This window comes from Anolis sagrei, chromosome 4 (genome assembly GCF_037176765.1).
Source record: "Anolis sagrei isolate rAnoSag1 chromosome 4, rAnoSag1.mat, whole genome shotgun sequence".
Classification (NCBI taxonomy): domain Eukaryota; kingdom Metazoa; phylum Chordata; class Lepidosauria; order Squamata; family Dactyloidae; genus Anolis; species Anolis sagrei.
In genome coordinates, this window is record NC_090024.1 from 183,081,657 (window position 1) to 183,099,029 (window position 17,373).

At 40.9% G+C, this 17,373-nt stretch overlaps 1 protein-coding gene across 2 annotated transcripts in view; it reads right to left on the reverse strand.

Annotated features, from left to right (window-relative positions):
- Positions 1-17,373, reverse strand: part of TIE1 (tyrosine kinase with immunoglobulin like and EGF like domains 1) — a 39,024-nt gene that overhangs the window by 17,127 nt on the left and 4,524 nt on the right. The window contains exons 2-11 of one of the 2 annotated variants that reach the window (XM_060773297.2): positions 12,649-12,933; positions 10,646-10,756; positions 9,924-10,079; positions 7,797-7,928; positions 6,881-7,021; positions 3,167-3,295; positions 2,796-2,941; positions 2,419-2,563; positions 1,812-1,970; positions 123-260 (exon numbers count right to left, since the gene is read on the reverse strand). In XM_060773297.2, coding sequence (XP_060629280.2) covers positions 123-260; positions 1,812-1,970; positions 2,419-2,563; positions 2,796-2,941; positions 3,167-3,295; positions 6,881-7,021; positions 7,797-7,928; positions 9,924-10,079; positions 10,646-10,756; positions 12,649-12,933 — 1,542 coding nt within the window. The remainder of the gene's footprint in view (positions 1-122; positions 261-1,811; positions 1,971-2,418; positions 2,564-2,795; positions 2,942-3,166; positions 3,296-6,880; positions 7,022-7,796; positions 7,929-9,923; positions 10,080-10,645; positions 10,757-12,648; positions 12,934-17,373) is intronic. The other variant, XM_067467938.1, reaches the window with a different exon arrangement.

A 17,373-nucleotide genomic window follows, 5' to 3' on the forward strand; every position in this document is an offset into this window, starting at 1 on the left:
TATCCTAGGCAGATATATAGCAAGTAGTACTCACACATGCATTCATGGAAGAACTTTCCCCCCTCTCTTTTTGGGCATTTCCCATCTAGGCTCACTGGGCTCACTAAGCATCAAATACTGACCTTGGCACTCTGTTACTATCACCGCCACAGGTCCGGGTGCACCTTCCCCTCCAACTTCAGGGCGTGTAAGCTGAACTTTAACCAGGTAAGCAGTGACAGGTAGCAGTTTTGTCAGGGTGACATTTTGGGCATTCCCAACTGTTGATAAGATTAGGTGTCATTAATGCAAGAGTCTCCCATTATCTTGGCTCCATATGTATCCTGTTGCAACCCCCCCCCCCCCCCCGCTGACACTTCTATAGGAATATCTGTAGCCTTTTCATACTGATCTACAGTAATGCAACCCTCCCAATGTTGCTATTCAGCATATCCCAGCACTCCTGCTCATCAGCTATGATGTCTCAGAATCAGTCCAACAAAATCAGCAAGTTACACTTTGCCTCCTCTTGCAATAACTACTACAGATCAGTACTAGTCTTCCTGGCTATAGATAACACTGGGGACCATCCCCCATGCCTCTTTCAGCAGTGCGGACAAAGCCCAAAGAAAGCCTATGACTTCATGGTTGCATGTACAATAAACAGATTGTGGCCCAACATCCCAGTTATCTTTGTGTACCATTCATAAAAAGCATCTATCTCACAGCTGGCACTTAATGGTGTTCGATATGTGCTGCAGAGAGGGGAAAAGCAAATGATTTTTGCAATTCTTCCTTCCTCCTCTAGTTCCCCATGCATCCCCTCCCCCCTCCCCCTTCACCGCAAAAGGTGTCCTAAAAAACTAGGGAATAGTAGGGTACAGGTTTTGCAGGGATAATTTCTAAGAGCATCCAGGGATGTAATGGAAGAAGGAGGGATGAGGGTGCTACCTCTAAATAAGAATTCTGTCTTCCAAATGAAATGCTCATTCCATCTCCAAATTTCTAGCATTGTAGAGAGCAAGAAACTGAAAATAATGTACTGTCAAAGGCTTTCATGGCTGGAATCACTGGGTTGTTGTAAATTTTTTTGGGTTGTATGGCTTTGTTCTCAAAGCATTCTCTCCTGACGTTTTCCCTGCATCTATGGCAGGCAACCCCAGAGGTTGTGAAGTCTCACAATCTCTGAGGGTGCCTGCCATAGATGCAGGCAAAACGTCAGGAGAGAATGCTTCTAGTACATGGCCATACAAACCAAAAAACCTACAACAGCCACAATGAAAACAACTGACACTTTATCACACTCTAGTGTGATAAAGAGAAAACACTTTATCACACTAGAGAAAAAATCCACTTAAAATCCCTGCAGAATTCTGGGGTTTGTAGTTAGTGAGATGGTTAAAGGCTCCTCCCTAAACTACAGACCCCAGAATGTACTCTTGTATTAGAACTCTTGTATTTGCTGTGTTTGCATTTCCTTGGTAACTTTGCCTGCCTCTTCTTCAGATGTCTAAACTGTATCTCTAAATGCTTAATGGGAATTTTAAAATACTACAATGCTAGAAATGTGATGATTTAAGGAAAATTTCAAAGGAATGGGCAGAATTCTAGGATGCGTGTGTCAATGCTCCATTTCCACCTGTTTCAGAGCTATATCCCTGGATTACCTTTCTGCTCAAACTCCAGTAGAAACCTCCACAGAGTCCTTCTTATATAGACAGAAGAAACCCTTTTGTTCACAGATTAACTAATTTGGATCCATTCTAAAGACCATTGGACACTGAGCCCTGTTATGGAACACCAACTTCATCCAGACCCAGCAATCCCCTTACCTACAATAGATAACCAATGAGAAGTGCCAAGTTGGGGCTTGTAGAGAACCTTGATGGAAATGATGGGTCCATCCCCAGAAATGAGCCCTATGGGAGATATAGTAAGCTGTCGACTCTTCTTGGCCAGGAGCGTGGGCGGGCTTAGTGGCACAGGAGGCACTAAGAGAGGAAACAATATCAATGTTGAAGAAAGCAGACAAGAGACATGCAGATTTTACTTTTAATCCTAGAAGAAAGATGTCGTGAGCAATGAAAACAACTCTACTTCAAATACATCTCATAAGGTATTTCTCCTGAATTGTATCTATCTGGCACAATCCTCATTCCATCTCCCTGCTTGATCCAATTTGAGATTGCTTTACTTGAAAATCTGCACTTTCTTATCATACTTTCATGCTGTTTGGACAACTACTGTGAAATGTCTTATGGGAAGAACTCTTTTTAAAGAAGCCTGCAACTTAGAAAAACTTGCACACTTTGTATGGCAACGTTTTAGGAGTCCAGTGTCATACAATGAAAGACGCCTTCCTGATCGTTTTGCATTTCTCAGAAGCAGAGCACTTCTAGCTCTGAGCATGACATCTCCCCATCTGCACTGTCTGCTCACCTTTCACAGTGACCTTGAACTTGCCACTATCCTGCCCTCCAGTAGTAGAGACACGGCATTCCCAGAGACACATGTCAGAGAGGGTCACTGGTGGAACTTGAAATTCACAGGTCGTCTTATCTTTTTCCATGATGGCTTTCGTAGGCTAGACAGGAGAAAAGAACATCAACTGCAGCCTCTGCTGACCACCTGATACACAGTCATCTTGACTAGACAACATTAATAACCTTAGGCTCCATGAAATTGGCATTCCCCTTTTAGAACCACTCAGGTTAGAAGTATCACCACTGTACCGAGTAAGCTCAAAAAGCAGAGGGAAAAGAACATGGGGACTAGAAACGGGATAGGGTCTAACCCAGGGTATGACAATACCTTACCATGATCACTGTTCCATCAGCCTTGCGCAATTCAATGCTGTCACGCACAGGGGGTGGGTTGCCTGTTGCCGTGCAAGTAACTACAGGCTGAGAGCCTACATTAAACTCCAAGTGAGAAGGCAAATCGATGAGCTGGGGTATCCGATCTTAGAAACAGAACATCAAGAAAGCAAAGTGTTATTACTTAGTAGTGAAAAGGTACATTAAAATGTTTGACATGTTTTGTGATGTTTATCTGGTGCCCCCTTATACCGCTAGGGCATGACCTATGGATAATAAGTTGGGCCTATATGTTTTATAGATCCCATGTTTTGGAATTAGGAGTCAGCTCCTGGCTCCTAAGAATGCACTTTCAGCCAAGGAACTTTTACCTGACTTTTCGCAGTGCTGTCCATGCCACCCAGCTGGGCAGATGCAGCCACTGAACCGGTTACAAGTGCCTCCATTTTCACAATGACATTCCAGGGCACAATTGGGGCCATACTTCTCAGGGGAACAGGCTGCAGGAAGAACACAAGAAATGGAAACCAACATCTTCTGAATCTGAAGTGATAGAACGGTATGTGAACAGACTTCACATGAGTTCCCCTTGGGATTGAGAAAGGCGGGATATAAATATAGTAATTAAATAAATAAATTCTTGAGCTATGTGATGTGGTAGAATGGCAGGTTGTTGTTTTGCCAATGTGCCAGGAATGGCATCATATTTGTATCCACTGGCTATTCTTTCTGGAAATTCACCACAGACCAGCAGTCAGTAACTCACAGCCTTTTATCACTCTACAGACCACAATTTCGAGTTACATTGCCATAAAAAAAACAAAATCTTCACAATGCATCAATGAAGCTGGCTGGTTTTTTTCTAGATCTTCTCCATTTCATTAGATATCATGATAGAGGTTGAAGGCAGGGTGGTAGGCTGGGCCTGAAAAATAACTGTTGAGCTCTCAGTCAAGAAAAGATACCATACATAATAAACACAAGCAAGGTGGTATGAGTGTGGTGGCATTTGAACCAGGATATGATTTATGAATGGTGATAACATCTCACAACAGAAAAAGAGGAAAATTTTCATAAGATCAATGGAATGCTCTTAACAACCCACGTGCATTTGACCTTACAGGTCAAAGATAGTTGTGAGGATGAAACCAGAGAAATAACTTGCACCCCACCACTGAAATTTTTGGAATCCACCTCAGCAAGGAAAGCTCTGTGATTTATGTGTGTAGCACCCAAAGGTTAAGAAAAAATAATAATCAGAAATCTGAAAGCAATCGAAGAAAGCATAAAGGCAGAGTAACCACTGAATATTAAGAAAACAACAATAATGATAACAGGCGATTTACATAACTTTAAAGTAGACAATGAAGGCACTGAAATAGCTCAAGATGTTCCTTGGCTCAGTCATTAATCAGAGTGAAGACTGCAGCCAAGAAATCAGAGGAAAAATAGGCCTTGGAAAGGCAGCTAGGCAAGATCCTAGAGCAGTGGTTCCCAACCTGGGGTCTGTGGACCACCAGTGGTCTGCTAGAACTAAAATATGGTCCGCAGCCTCACCATTACTACACTGTTGCAACAAGAGCAACTTCTCTCGCAAAACCCTCTTATAGTGCTGAGGCAACTGGGATGTTGGGAGGAAAGAAGCTGACTACCCATGAGAGGCGCGACAACAAGTGTCCTGACTGCTGCTTCTCCTCCCCCTTGCTCCCCCTGAGTAGAACAGTTCAATGTGGCACCTGGAATAGGGTGCTCCTTGGTGTCTTCATTTTTTGGCATGTTTCTGGAGTTATTTGGGGTGCTGATTCAGAAAATTGCTTTGGATAGACCACATCAACTCTAGATTATTAAATATTGTTTTCTTTGGTGAGCAGATGGTGACTACTGGATGGCATATGTTCTTTATTAGAAACTAGATCTGGTGTGGTGTATCTGAATGCAGTTTTCTGAATCAGCACCCCAAATAACCAAACCGCATCTAAAGTTGACTAATATTGGAGAGTGGTCCCTGGTCAAGTGGTCCCTGGTCAAAGTGGTCCCTGGTCAGAAAAGGTTGGGAACCACTGTTCTAGAGTGTAAAGATATATAATTGAATAGTAAAGTTAGTTCTGGTTCATGCTACTGTGTTTCCAATTTCTATGCATAGTTGTGAAAGCTGGACAGTGAAGTAATTTGATAGGAAGAAAAAATGGTACTGGAGGAGAGTTCTGTGGGCATCCTAGACTTCCAAAAAAGCAAATGAATGGGTTCTAGAGCAAATCAAGAATAAACTATCTCTAGAAACCAAGCTGACTAAACGGAGACTGTCATACTTTGGCTATGTCTTAAGACATGGCTCATCAAAAACACTAGGGATGCTATAAGTCAAGTCAAAGTCAACTTGACTGTTAAGAATGACAATCCAAAATGCGTGTTTAGGACTAGGGAATAACTTTCCTTGGTTCCCTTCAGTATTCCCTTCTCCACAAACAAACATGGATGAGGATTACCTAGGGAAAAGGGAAGGCAAGAATCAAATGGCAGAGACAGGAAAGGGCTTCTTTTAAGATTCTCTTTATTGTGGAACTTCCTGCATGCAAGGATAATTTTTCTCTTGGCAAGCTGGGGCCAAACAGGAGGGAAACAATTCGAAGGAAACAAAGGGAGGAAGCTACTCTCTCCTGGCTATTAGCCAGGCAGAGTCCCAACGCAGAGAGCAACCAAAGCTGTATGAAAACATTAAGCAAAGTTGTGCATATTTGAGATGGAGGCAAAGTTCTTTTGACCCCACCCATCAAGATTTCCCAGAAACCGTCTTCTTTGTCAGTAAGAACAATGAAATAATTAGTTTGCATCAAAACTTAAATAACACAACCTGGTGAAATCTACTTTTTGTGATGATATCTATTGTTCCCAACTCCCTGTGTTCTCTCTCATGTAGTCACCAAACCCTCTTTGTCACAGGAAGACAATGACTTAGTTTACATATTAGCTGCAGTTTTATAAGATTCTCTAAATAATGTATTGTAGGTTCAGAATATTTTTCTACTTTTTTTCTTTTTCTTTTGCCAACAATGTGAAATGGGCATGGTAGAAATATCATCATGCAGTAAATTGATGGTATCAAAAATTAGGGTTACAACCAGACTCTAATTGCTCCCCCACCACTTCTACATCTCACTGTGACGGCTTTACATCCATTCGAGTAGCCTGAATCTTCACTACATCAAGAAATTATGTGGATAGAGAATGAAGGAGCTTTCATAAAACAAAGCCAGAGCTTGAAAAAAATGTTTGGACTGTAACTGAGAGAATACATCAGCTAGTTTGGCTAGTGGCCCTACTGACTGGGAAATTATGGAGGTTACAGCACACAAATAGACATGGTTATTATTTTTAAAGACCACGATGTGGAATTTTATTGTTCAGTTTCATCCCAAAGGTTCATAAGGTTTTGTTTTTATGCTGCAAAAAGGTAAAGGTTTCTCCTGACATTAAGTCTAGTTGTGTCTGACTCTTGGGGGGGGGGGGGGCACTTCCTAAGCCAGGGAGCCGGTGTTGTCTGTAGATCATGTGGCCAGCATGACTGCATAGAACACCTTCCTGCAGAAGCAGTACCTATTAATCTTCTCACACTTGCATGTTTTCTAACTACTAGGCTAGCAAAAGCTGGGCCTAACCACAGGAGCTCACCCCGTTCTCCAGATTTGAACTGTCGACCTTTAACCTGCTGGTGGAGCAGCAGGTTAAAATGCATTGTAAAAGTTTCAGAAGGAAAGGGGCCTGGAATGATGCATGGAAGAGAATAAATGGAAGCAAGAGTCTACTTTGGGTTAAATAAATAATAAGTTTCCATACTGTTCTTTTTAAGTAAATCCAGACCACTTGGGGCAATTAAAATGTTTGGATATATTGGAAACTGATCCCAATCTCCAACAGTCTTCTCCACCCTCATTGGGGTGCATAACATAACATTTAGATTTTACAAAGGAGGAGGCCTGGTACCAAAGCAGGGATCAGCAATCATTGGGCTCAACATCAATTCCCATGTTATTTCAGTGTACAAAGACATTGCAGATTTGGAGAACAGAAAGCACAGGTACACCTACCTGAGTCACATTGTAGCCCACTCCATCCAGGGGCACAGGAACAACCATATGGATCAGGCAAGCATAAGGCCAGACCCCTGCAGCCCTGATCACTTCGGCACTTCTCCTGGCAGTTTCGGCCAAACATGCCTTCCCTACAAGCTGCAAGGCAAGAAAATCCCAGTCAGGGGTCTGCTGTTACTTCTGCTATCCAGTTGCCAGTAAGTAACTATGCATTGCTTCTTCATAATCCCACAGAATTGGTATGGTAAAAAGGTGCACTGTAATGTGCACCTTTTTTGGCCAAATTACAAAGAGGGCAGTTTTGGCCGCAGTGCATTACATTCACCAGCAAATACTTTATTTCATTTCAGGGGGTTTTTTAATTGAGGTACGCCTTAGATTCGATGACACATGAAACTTGAGTCAATACGGGTATCTTTAAAAAACAAGAACAAAAATTAAAATATACTGAATACAAGACATGAGTTTAAAAATTCCTGATTAAAACTTGTTGCTGGAAGAGAGAGGTCCAAGGCAAACTTGGATGGTGGTGAAAAGGGCCACTTGTTTGCTACATTTTAATGTATGCATTTGACATATTGTCTTAATGATGAAATGTTTTAATTATGTTGTGCCATGTGGAGAGGTGGGTAAGAAATTGCTTTGATGCCACATTTGCATCTGTGACGTTTGGCCATAAGCTCATGTCAACGTGAATTCATGTTTTATAGAACACTAATTGATTCTTCAAGGGATATAATGGGTTCCTCAGAGAATATATGGACAAACCCAGAGCTTCGGTCCAGCACAACTAGTTGCTCTGAAGGCAGGAGATTGTTTCCATTCTTGCTGCTCTCAGCCAATAGAGCAGAGGCACATACACACACACACACACACCGCCACCCTGAATCCAGCTGCATTGTTCTTCTCTAACCTTTCTCACAGCGGGTACCCATAAAACCTGGTGGACAGATGCATTCTCCAACAATATGGTGGCAAACACCTCCATTTCGGCAGTCAGGACAGTCTTTGTCACAAGAAGATCCCCATTTGTTGGCTACACAGCCTGGAGAAGAAGGTCAGATACAGAGAATGATGGAGAGAGCTCTCTCAGGTTACTCTGAAGAAACATGAATTCTCACAATATAGCTTCTTGAGTTTTGATGGATGTCACCTCCATGCCCCCTTATTCCATTCTTTTGGAAGATGTTTGTAGCGATTTTTGGCCCACCATTAGAGTTCTTCCAAAGTTTTTTACAGGGCTATGATTTTCTGAGGTTGTCTTATAGTTTGAACAGGAAATGTCCTCCTTTATAAAATTTAATTTTGCTGATGCACTAAAAGCACTATAATTCTACTTTGGGGTGGGGTGGGGGGATATAGAAGGAAGCAGTCATATTATTCTTATACATTACAGAATTAAAAGAAACGCACTTGTGGGTGGGAATAAAAATGTTGCAGTTGGTATTAGGAATTGCCAGAATATAGTCCAGAATAACAAATATGTCACTAGGGTATCTTTAAAGGAAAAAAACCCACCAAGTACTAGATCAAGAAATGCTGCAACCTCCCAATAGATTTGCTTGACCAGGGGGAATCTAGAGCTACCCATGTAGCAGTATAGTACTATGACCAAGTGAGTCACAGACAGTTTCCAGGAATCATTACACCCAAGACAGGCTCACACATGGTGTGCATCATGGGTTATCAGATGTGCTGAGTGTGTATGTGTGTAAGGAAAATTTGCATATATTGAACAGGCACCATTGGGCTATTAGGCAGGTGATGAGGCAGCTGCCTCAAGCAGTATATTTGGGGTGACAGGAAAAAAAGATACAGATAACTAGTTACTTAATTATTTGAGTTTTTTACTACTATTAATCATGAAATGTAGTTGAGGAATTTGTAATCAAGTACCCAAATTATGAAGACCATATATACTTGAGAGTAAGCCAAATTTTCAGCCCTTTTCTAGGCTGGAAAAGCACCCCCCCCCCCAGCTTATATTCAAGTTAAAGTTATTTATTATTTTACTCTATCATCATCATCATCATCATCATCATCATTTTCTCTATTTATTATTAGTAGTACATTTGTTATTTTTCTCTATGTATTATTAGTATTACATTTATTATTTTTATTTATTTATTATTGTTATTATTACATTTATCATTTTACTCTATTGTTATTACATGTATTATTTTATTATATTTATTGTTGTTATTGAATTTATTTTTTACTTTATTATTATTGTTGTTATTACATTAATTATTTTACTCTATTATTACTGTTATTGTTACATTTCCATTATTTTTCTCTATTATTATTTTATTAAATTTATTATTTTACTCTCTTTATTATTATTGGAAGGAAATTTAAGCACATTTACATTGAAGAAGGTTAGAATAATAATTTAATCAGAGTTGGACAGTTTTATCTTAAATTACAGTTTTTATGTAAATATTCAAAAACATTAAACCCATTGATGCCTCAATTAATGTAATTGTATTGATATCCATTTTTATTTTGAAATTTACCAGTAGCTGCTGCATTTCCCACCCTTGGCTTATACTCAAGTCAATACATTTCCCCAGTGTTTTGTGGTAAAATTAGGTGCCTTGGCTTATATTTGGACAGGCTTATACTTGAGTATATACGGTAGTTTGCCTGACTTTGGGATCCAGGTACCTCAGCTTGTTTGGACTGCAACTGTGGTCATCCAAAGATTTGTGGGCCACCTTACCATTGTCTATTTTGGCCAGACCAGATGGCAATGCAGGGAAAATATCACTTGCCGGCCTATTTTCTATAAAGAGCAGATGTGGATGGTGACTTTATGCCAGTGGGCTAGTCTAGATGTGGTTCTGAACTTCAAAGATGCTGTTGAAACCAAAATTGAGATAGCACAACTCCTTAAAGTTCAGAGTAAAATCTAGAGTGGATTGGCCACCTCAGAAATACAAATTCACCAGCCATCTCTGAAGGCAAGTTGTTTGGGGTACACAGTTCAACCATGTCAGAGGGATGAAGCAGTTGCCTCAGCTCTTCTGAACCTTCTCACCTCGCACAATCAGCCTGAAGAAGGCATTTGACAAAGGGCTGTCTCCTAGGAATGCAGCACTATAAATCCCACTGTCACCTCTGCTAACGGTTGGCAAAGTCAGTGTGGACTGACCCTCCTTCACCTCACCCTGGTCCATGATATCATGGTAGGTTCCTGCAGAAAGAGATAGAAAAAGAGAAAGAAAAGCAAGGTATTAGAGCTAAAAACCAAACTTATAAAAGCCCCTTAAGATAGTGAACCAACTCATTTCAGCCTAAGTATGGAACTACCAAGTACAGGGGATTGATGTTTGCTGGCTAAAACTAGCCAATGGAAGAGTAGCTAGAACAGAGAGAAATCAAGGAAGCCTAAAGCATTCCCTTTCCTCAAGTGCTGAAAATGTACGTTTTGATTGAAATTCTCAGAATTCTCAACCAACCAGTGGAGCTTTTGTCAAAAATAACCTTTCCAAGCAGAGGTTTGTGTTGATTGATCAGCATACTTCATCTCTGTTGATGGAACACAAAGTCCTACAGAAGATTGCAGGAGAGTTGCAATTCCATTATTGGAAATGTCAGGAGATGGAAGGACTTCTTTGGACTTCAAACCCCAGGATATCCCTAGCTTTCTGGGATTTGCTGTCCAAAAAGCTAACTGTTCCCTGTTCAAGGATAGAGGAGGCTTCTGGAGCAAGGGCAGATCTCACCAGAGCCATGAAGCTGGGGAAGTGGATCACTTGCCATTCCTTTTCCACAAGATGTCTGCGTTCTTCCCGTACTTTATCTTGGCAACAAGCACAGCTGTCTGGTGGAGGCTGACTGTTTGTGTCACCTTTTCTGGAATTAGGTTGGCTGTAGATTCAAAGATAAATTGGGGATTTATTAGATCACAAGACCGCAATTTCTTTCATCCTTGCTCATGAAGAAACCACCAATGACCTTCCAATCATTGGTGGTTTCTTTCTTTTCAAAAGACTTAAACAAATTATGTGGAGATAAAAATTGCTTTAACCAGCTGATTCCACCAAACCCCTAAAAATATAGGACGTTTTCAGGCATCTCTTCCTAGAAAGGGTATTGACAGGGTTACAGCGGTTACACAAGGCAAATTTTGCTCCCTTTAATTTCCAGGCTTAATTTCCAATAGTCTTTGTTCTGCTACACCCAAATCAATATCTTCTGTACTTTACAGGCCTCCTGAGATATAAAGTTTCTTTTTGGTTGTTTTTCCTGAGTTCTTTGATCAAATTACCTGACTCACTGCTCTATCTGAATGGACATTAGACAACTGAAAGGGTTTTAAAGTAAGGGGCCTAAATCCTGTAAGAGACTTGCATCCTTGCAAATGGATTTACTTATGTGGGAATTAGAATTGCCCAAGTGCATAATGTCCATATCCAGTAGAGGTTTGGTGTTACGACATAATATAGCAGAGTTGGCAGTGTCCACTTATAATGGGATTGATGCACAACAGAAGAGGTGTGCTTCCATCTTGATGCAGATTGTACCCTCTTGCTAGTGTCCTGTGATTCATCTCTGCAATTGAGTAAAGGGGTTTCCTATCGCCTCTGTTACATAGTTTAGCATATGTAAAGTTATGCAGGTAACTGATCTAATAAGGCTCCTGCAAGGGCATTTTATCATTTTCATTTGTCTTTAGTTTTGCCAATAATTTAATTCCATTTTAATGTTGATGTCTTGTATATTTCAATTATATTGCATTTTTAATTGCTCAAACCACTCCAAGTTCTGGCTTTGGGGAAAAGGTATAAGGTGGAGCATATATACAAATCAAGATGATTATGATGATAAGGAAATTCACCATATACCTAACAAAAGGATATGATTTATAGAGGAGGGATTAGCAGCTGTGCCCCACCTTTAATCCCTCATTCTTGGTTATGCAGGGTAGGGCCAATGGAAGAAGCAGTTCAACTATAGCAGTAACCTCTCCATACCCTTCCCCTGCCTATAAGAACAGCTACAATTTAGGATGGAGGAAAAAGTAAATGAATGGGTAGCAGCAAAAGTAGTGAGTAGAGCACATGGGAATATAGACAGCATCCTATCTGAAGATCCTCCAAAATTTATTTGCCTGGTGCCAGACCCGTAGCTAGGATTTTGTTTCGGGGGGGGGGGGGGTGAGTTTGGTTTGGGGGGGGCTGAGTCTGAGTGAAAGAGGGTCTACCCTAGCAAACCTTTTGTATCGTTACCCCAATACCCCCATGCATATGGGATATATTGAGCAGATCATGATATGAATAAACATAACAGTTTAAATAATGTACCAGTAAGGCCTTCTCGCGGACCATCATGAGAATTTGGGGGGGGGGGGGGCTGAAGCCCCCCAACCCCCCCCCCCCCCCATCCCTGGCTACATGCCTGCCTGGTGCAGTTTCAGCTTGTTGTCTGCCATGAAAAGGAATCAATATCTGGTAGGTCTTCAAATCACTTGTTGACTTACAGTTGTCCCCATGAATTTCTTAGGCAAAACATACTCAGAGGTGCCTTTGCCAGTTCCTCCTTCTGAGACATGGCATAAAGCACTCAGCAGTCATCAATGGTCCCCCATCCAAATACTAAACAGGTCATGTTAACTTCATAATATCAATATTAACTTCATATTAACTTCATAATATCAATACCCTGCCACTTATAAATCAGAGGTGTTTGGGTCCAGATAACTCATATCTGTGCACCCTTTTGATGGGTAACATTCATCTTTTTTTAAAATAATGGCTTACCATTCATGTTGTTGTGTACATAGACCACTCTGGTTTCTTCTGACTGAGTTTTCCCCAAGCAATAGATGATGCCCACCAGGTCTGCCCGGGAGAATCCTCGCATCTGCACTTCATTGCTGTTGTTCTTGTACGTCTGGAGCTTGGATTTGGGATGTGTCATGATAATTCTATTGTCTCTGACAATCTGTAAACTGGCATTCCGTTCACTCGTCACACATGAGAGATAGAAGCTAGTGTACGATGGGCTCAGAACATTAGCCATTAGAGTGATGTCCAGAATTGCTCCTGCATCAAAAGAACCAAAAGGTCATGGAATCTTAGCATCGGAAAGGACTATAAAGGACATTTAGTCCAACCCTCTGTTGTTGAGGAATGTACAACAAAAGCACCATAGAGAGATGGGCATCTGATGACTGTTCAAAGAACTCTAAAGAAGAAGAATTCACAACCATCTATTCCAATTTTGAACAGCTCCTACCATCGGGATGTTCTTCCTAATGTTTAGATTGAATCTGGGTTTTTTTTTCTTGTTTTAATTCTCCTGGTTCATATCCTAGTTCCTGAAGCAGCAGAAAACAAGATTGCTCTACATTTTACATGACATCCCTTCAATATTTCAAGATGACTATCATACCAAAACGGGGCCAATTCACTTCCCACAGAACACTGCGGCACCCACAAGTCACAGATCTGGACCAAATTTGGCACACACTTCACGTCCTGATATAGTTTGGGGGAGGATGGACAATGAATGATGGGAGATGCAGTACCTTTACTCATTTCCTGAGACCACTGTGACCCTCAACAATGACAGCTCAGGACCAAACTTCAAATATGGGCACGTAGAGTCCCCATGACCCACTCTACATCCTGGTGCACTTTGGAGGAGTAAGGACCATGGATGATTAGACTTGTAGTACCTTCAATCACTTCCTGAGACCGCTGTGACTCTCACCAATGACTGATCAAGACCAAACTTGGCACACAGAGCCCCCATGACCCACTCTACATCCTGATGCACTTTGAAGGAGTATGAACCCTGGATAATGGGACGTATAGCACCTTCAATCACTTCCTGAGACCACTGCAACCCTCACCAATGACTGATCAAGACCAAACTTGGCACACGGAACACCCATGACCCACTCTACATTCTGGTGCACTCTGAAGAAGTATGGACCATGGATGATGGGACTTGTAGTACCTTCAATCACATCCTGAGGCCACTGCGACCCTCACCAATGACTGATCAAGACCAAACTTGGCAAACAGAGCCCCCATTACCCACTCTACATCGTGGTGTAGTTTGGAGGAAGATGGACCATGGATGATGGGACTTGCACATGGGAGTTGTAGTTCACACACACCCACTGAACCCAGCTGACATTGGATCTAAACTAAATTTGGAGCACAGACAAACAATGCCTTTCTTAAATAACCTGGGCACTGCTAGGTCCCCAAGCTAGTAAAAAATAAAAATAGCACCCAATAATTTTACATGCAACAACTGAAGTTGTTTCAAGGTTAGTAGAGAATGCATAAACAGTTCAAATTGCTAAGTTGCCAACAAGAAAAACAAATTAATACTTGGAATCTCCATGAAAATTTGTGGCAATTTTATCTCTTTCTTATCTTTTATGTAGCCAAACCAAAAATGGCCACCATATATTACACAACCATTGATACAATTCAAAAGAAAGTAAATGAATTCTGCAAAAGAGTTCCCAATTTCATTTATTGACAAACGTTTCAGAAATCTGCACATGGGAATGGTTAGCACATAGTAGACAATGTTTTCCATTTTATGTTGGTCATAAAAACATTGTCTGTTTTCAAATAGTACCTTATTATAACTTCGTCTAAAATGTCAAGCCAATCAATCCTCTTATAGAGTTAATGACCTCTCACATGAGTTTTCAGGGCACATGAATGGCATGGAGACTCTCTGCTGATTTGATTACTCACATGCGGTGCATAAAACCAAAAGAAGGCATTTAAAATTACTCTAGCCAACATGAGATGGTATATAATATAAATCATGCAACACAGTGCTACATGGTATCACAATGAAAGACCACTGTGAGCTCAACAGCATTTTATTATGTACTATAAACAATATCACATGCAGTGATAGGATTTAGTGGTTCACATATATGGGGAATAGAGTCTATGGAAGATCATGCCATATGCTGGTCTTTAAGGCACCACAGGATATCATGAATTGAAGGGGCCATTTTACTTTGTTATTAGGTTTTTTTTTCTGTAGTAGGCTAACACAACAGCTACCCCTTTAGGAGAGGAATTTTAGGCTGTTGTAAGCCTTATATTCAACATTTGATACTTCTCAGAAACTTATAACAATGTGAAAAACTAACTGTATACAAAACATTCAAGATAAAAAATACAAATAGCACCAAATAATTTTACATACAATCACTGAAATTGTTACCGAGGTTAGTACAGAATGTATCACCAGTTCAAATTATACATGAATGATCAATGAATATAAATGGATTTCTGAGTTTTCAACAAGAAAATAAAATTATCAGTTTGTGTCTCCATGACAATTTATGACAATTTTAGGTCCGGGCTGTGGCCAGCTGCATTAAATCACTACTGACCAAGAGGTCATGAGTTCGAAACCAACTCAGGTTGGAGTGAGCTCCCAACCATTAATAGTCTAGCTTGTTGTTGACCTATGCAGTCTGAAAGACTGCATCTGTCAAGTAGGAAATTTAGGTACCGCTTTATGCAGGGAGGCTAATTTAACTAATTTATGACAACATAAAACCTTCCAGCGGCATGCATAAAAATGAGGAAGTACTCCATCAAGGACTCGGTGTCACAAGTGGACGGTGAAGTGGCAGCTCCCCCTGTGATCAGAACCGAGCATACCCTCATGAAGCCGGAAAGCTGGAATGTTAAATTGCCTCTTTGTCTGTCTATATATGTTGTATGTCTAAATGGCATTGAATGTTTGCCATGTATATGTGCATTGTAATCAGCCCTGAGTCCCCTGCGGGGTGAGAAGGGCAGAATATAAATATTGTAAATAAATAAATAAATAAATTTATGACACTATGTGCATCTTGCTGTTGGGTCTGTCTCCTCCCTTGCAAGGTTGTTATGGAAATGAATGTGCTGAATACCATAAGGTGTATTTTGAAAACTACCCAAGGTCTTCTAAAAACTATTAATTAAACAATTATTCTCTATGTGTATATGTGTGTGTGAGAGAGAAAGCGAGAGATGCAAGGCCTTCAAGTAATCTTAATCTGTTCCAAACTCTAGGGCCAATCAATACTGACCCCATGACTGATCCGGCGTAGTGTATGCCAGATCAATCCGGTATGGTGTTCACAGCTACTACTCCTGTGCATGCAGGAGGGAGTCCCAACCACCCAGCGGTGCCAAACCTGATTTGGAACCACCAGACAGCCATCCTTATCACTCCTTCCTGTTCTCCATGTCATTGTGGTTGTTCGACATGTCATGGGTCCTGCCAGTCAGCAGTTGCCTGTACTGATGCCAGCCTGGGCAACAGGGTGATAAGGCAGGAGGGAGAGGAAGAATCACCCACTCCTCTCCACCTCTCCCCATCATCCTGGCTGACATCACTGCAAGTGATAATTTTCTGGCAGTACCCATGTCATTTCCAAATAGCTCTACAACATGGAGAAATAGAGGAGATTCTGAGTGCCATCTTGTGCCCCAAAGTCACATACATTGTATGGCACTGTAAACAACTGTAGCCAATTCTGTTTTGGAGCCATCCCAACTGTTTATATGGCACGAAGTTGAGGGTTGCTCCAAAATCAGGGCACGAATTCAGAGTATCCCATAACTTTTGACTGCCATGGAGCTGATCTGGGTGTCCTTCACAAAATGTAGTCAGTGCAGATGTGGCTCTGGTATACTCTTAGTTTGAAGACAGTGTAGTGTATGCCATGAGTGTTGGAGGGGAACTCCAGAACAAGAAGATTTTAATCCCTAGCTATGGAAATACACTGGGTGACCTTGGGCGAGTCACTGTTGGTCATCCCCTCTAATTAATGATGCCATGAAAACCCTATGACGAGTTTGCCATAAATTAGACTCAGCTTGAAGGCACATGACATCAAAATCATCCAAACAAAACTAATAATCAGAAATGCAATTCATTTTAATCCTGACTAATACAGGCATATACACAGGTAATAATTATTCTTCTTGTTTTTCTGTTTAGTAGACTGAAACCAGGGGAAATCTATATAAATAAAAATGTAATGTTCTTTTCTGGGATTAACATAACTCAAAAACCACTGGACGAATTGACACCAAATTTGGATACAAGACACCTATCAAGCCAATGAGTGACCATCACTTAAAAACACAGCAGAAGGGACTTAAAAAGCAAAAAAAAAAAAAAACCATTACAACGCATGCGCATACACATACACACGCAAACACACATATATACACAAATATGCACACACGCATATATACATACACAAAAAACGTACACAGACCGGGCCACAGCAACGTGTGGCAGGGGATGGCTAGTAAAAAATAAAATATGATGTAGCAATAAAAATTTATCTAGCAACTTTCTTAACCATCCCCAAATTATCAGGATTTTCAGCCTTGTGGGGTTTTGTATTTTGAAGTCTTAAACAATATTATGTTAGTAAAAAGTATAAGTAAAAGACAGGAGCTGCAGTGGCACAGTCGGTTAAACTGCTAAGC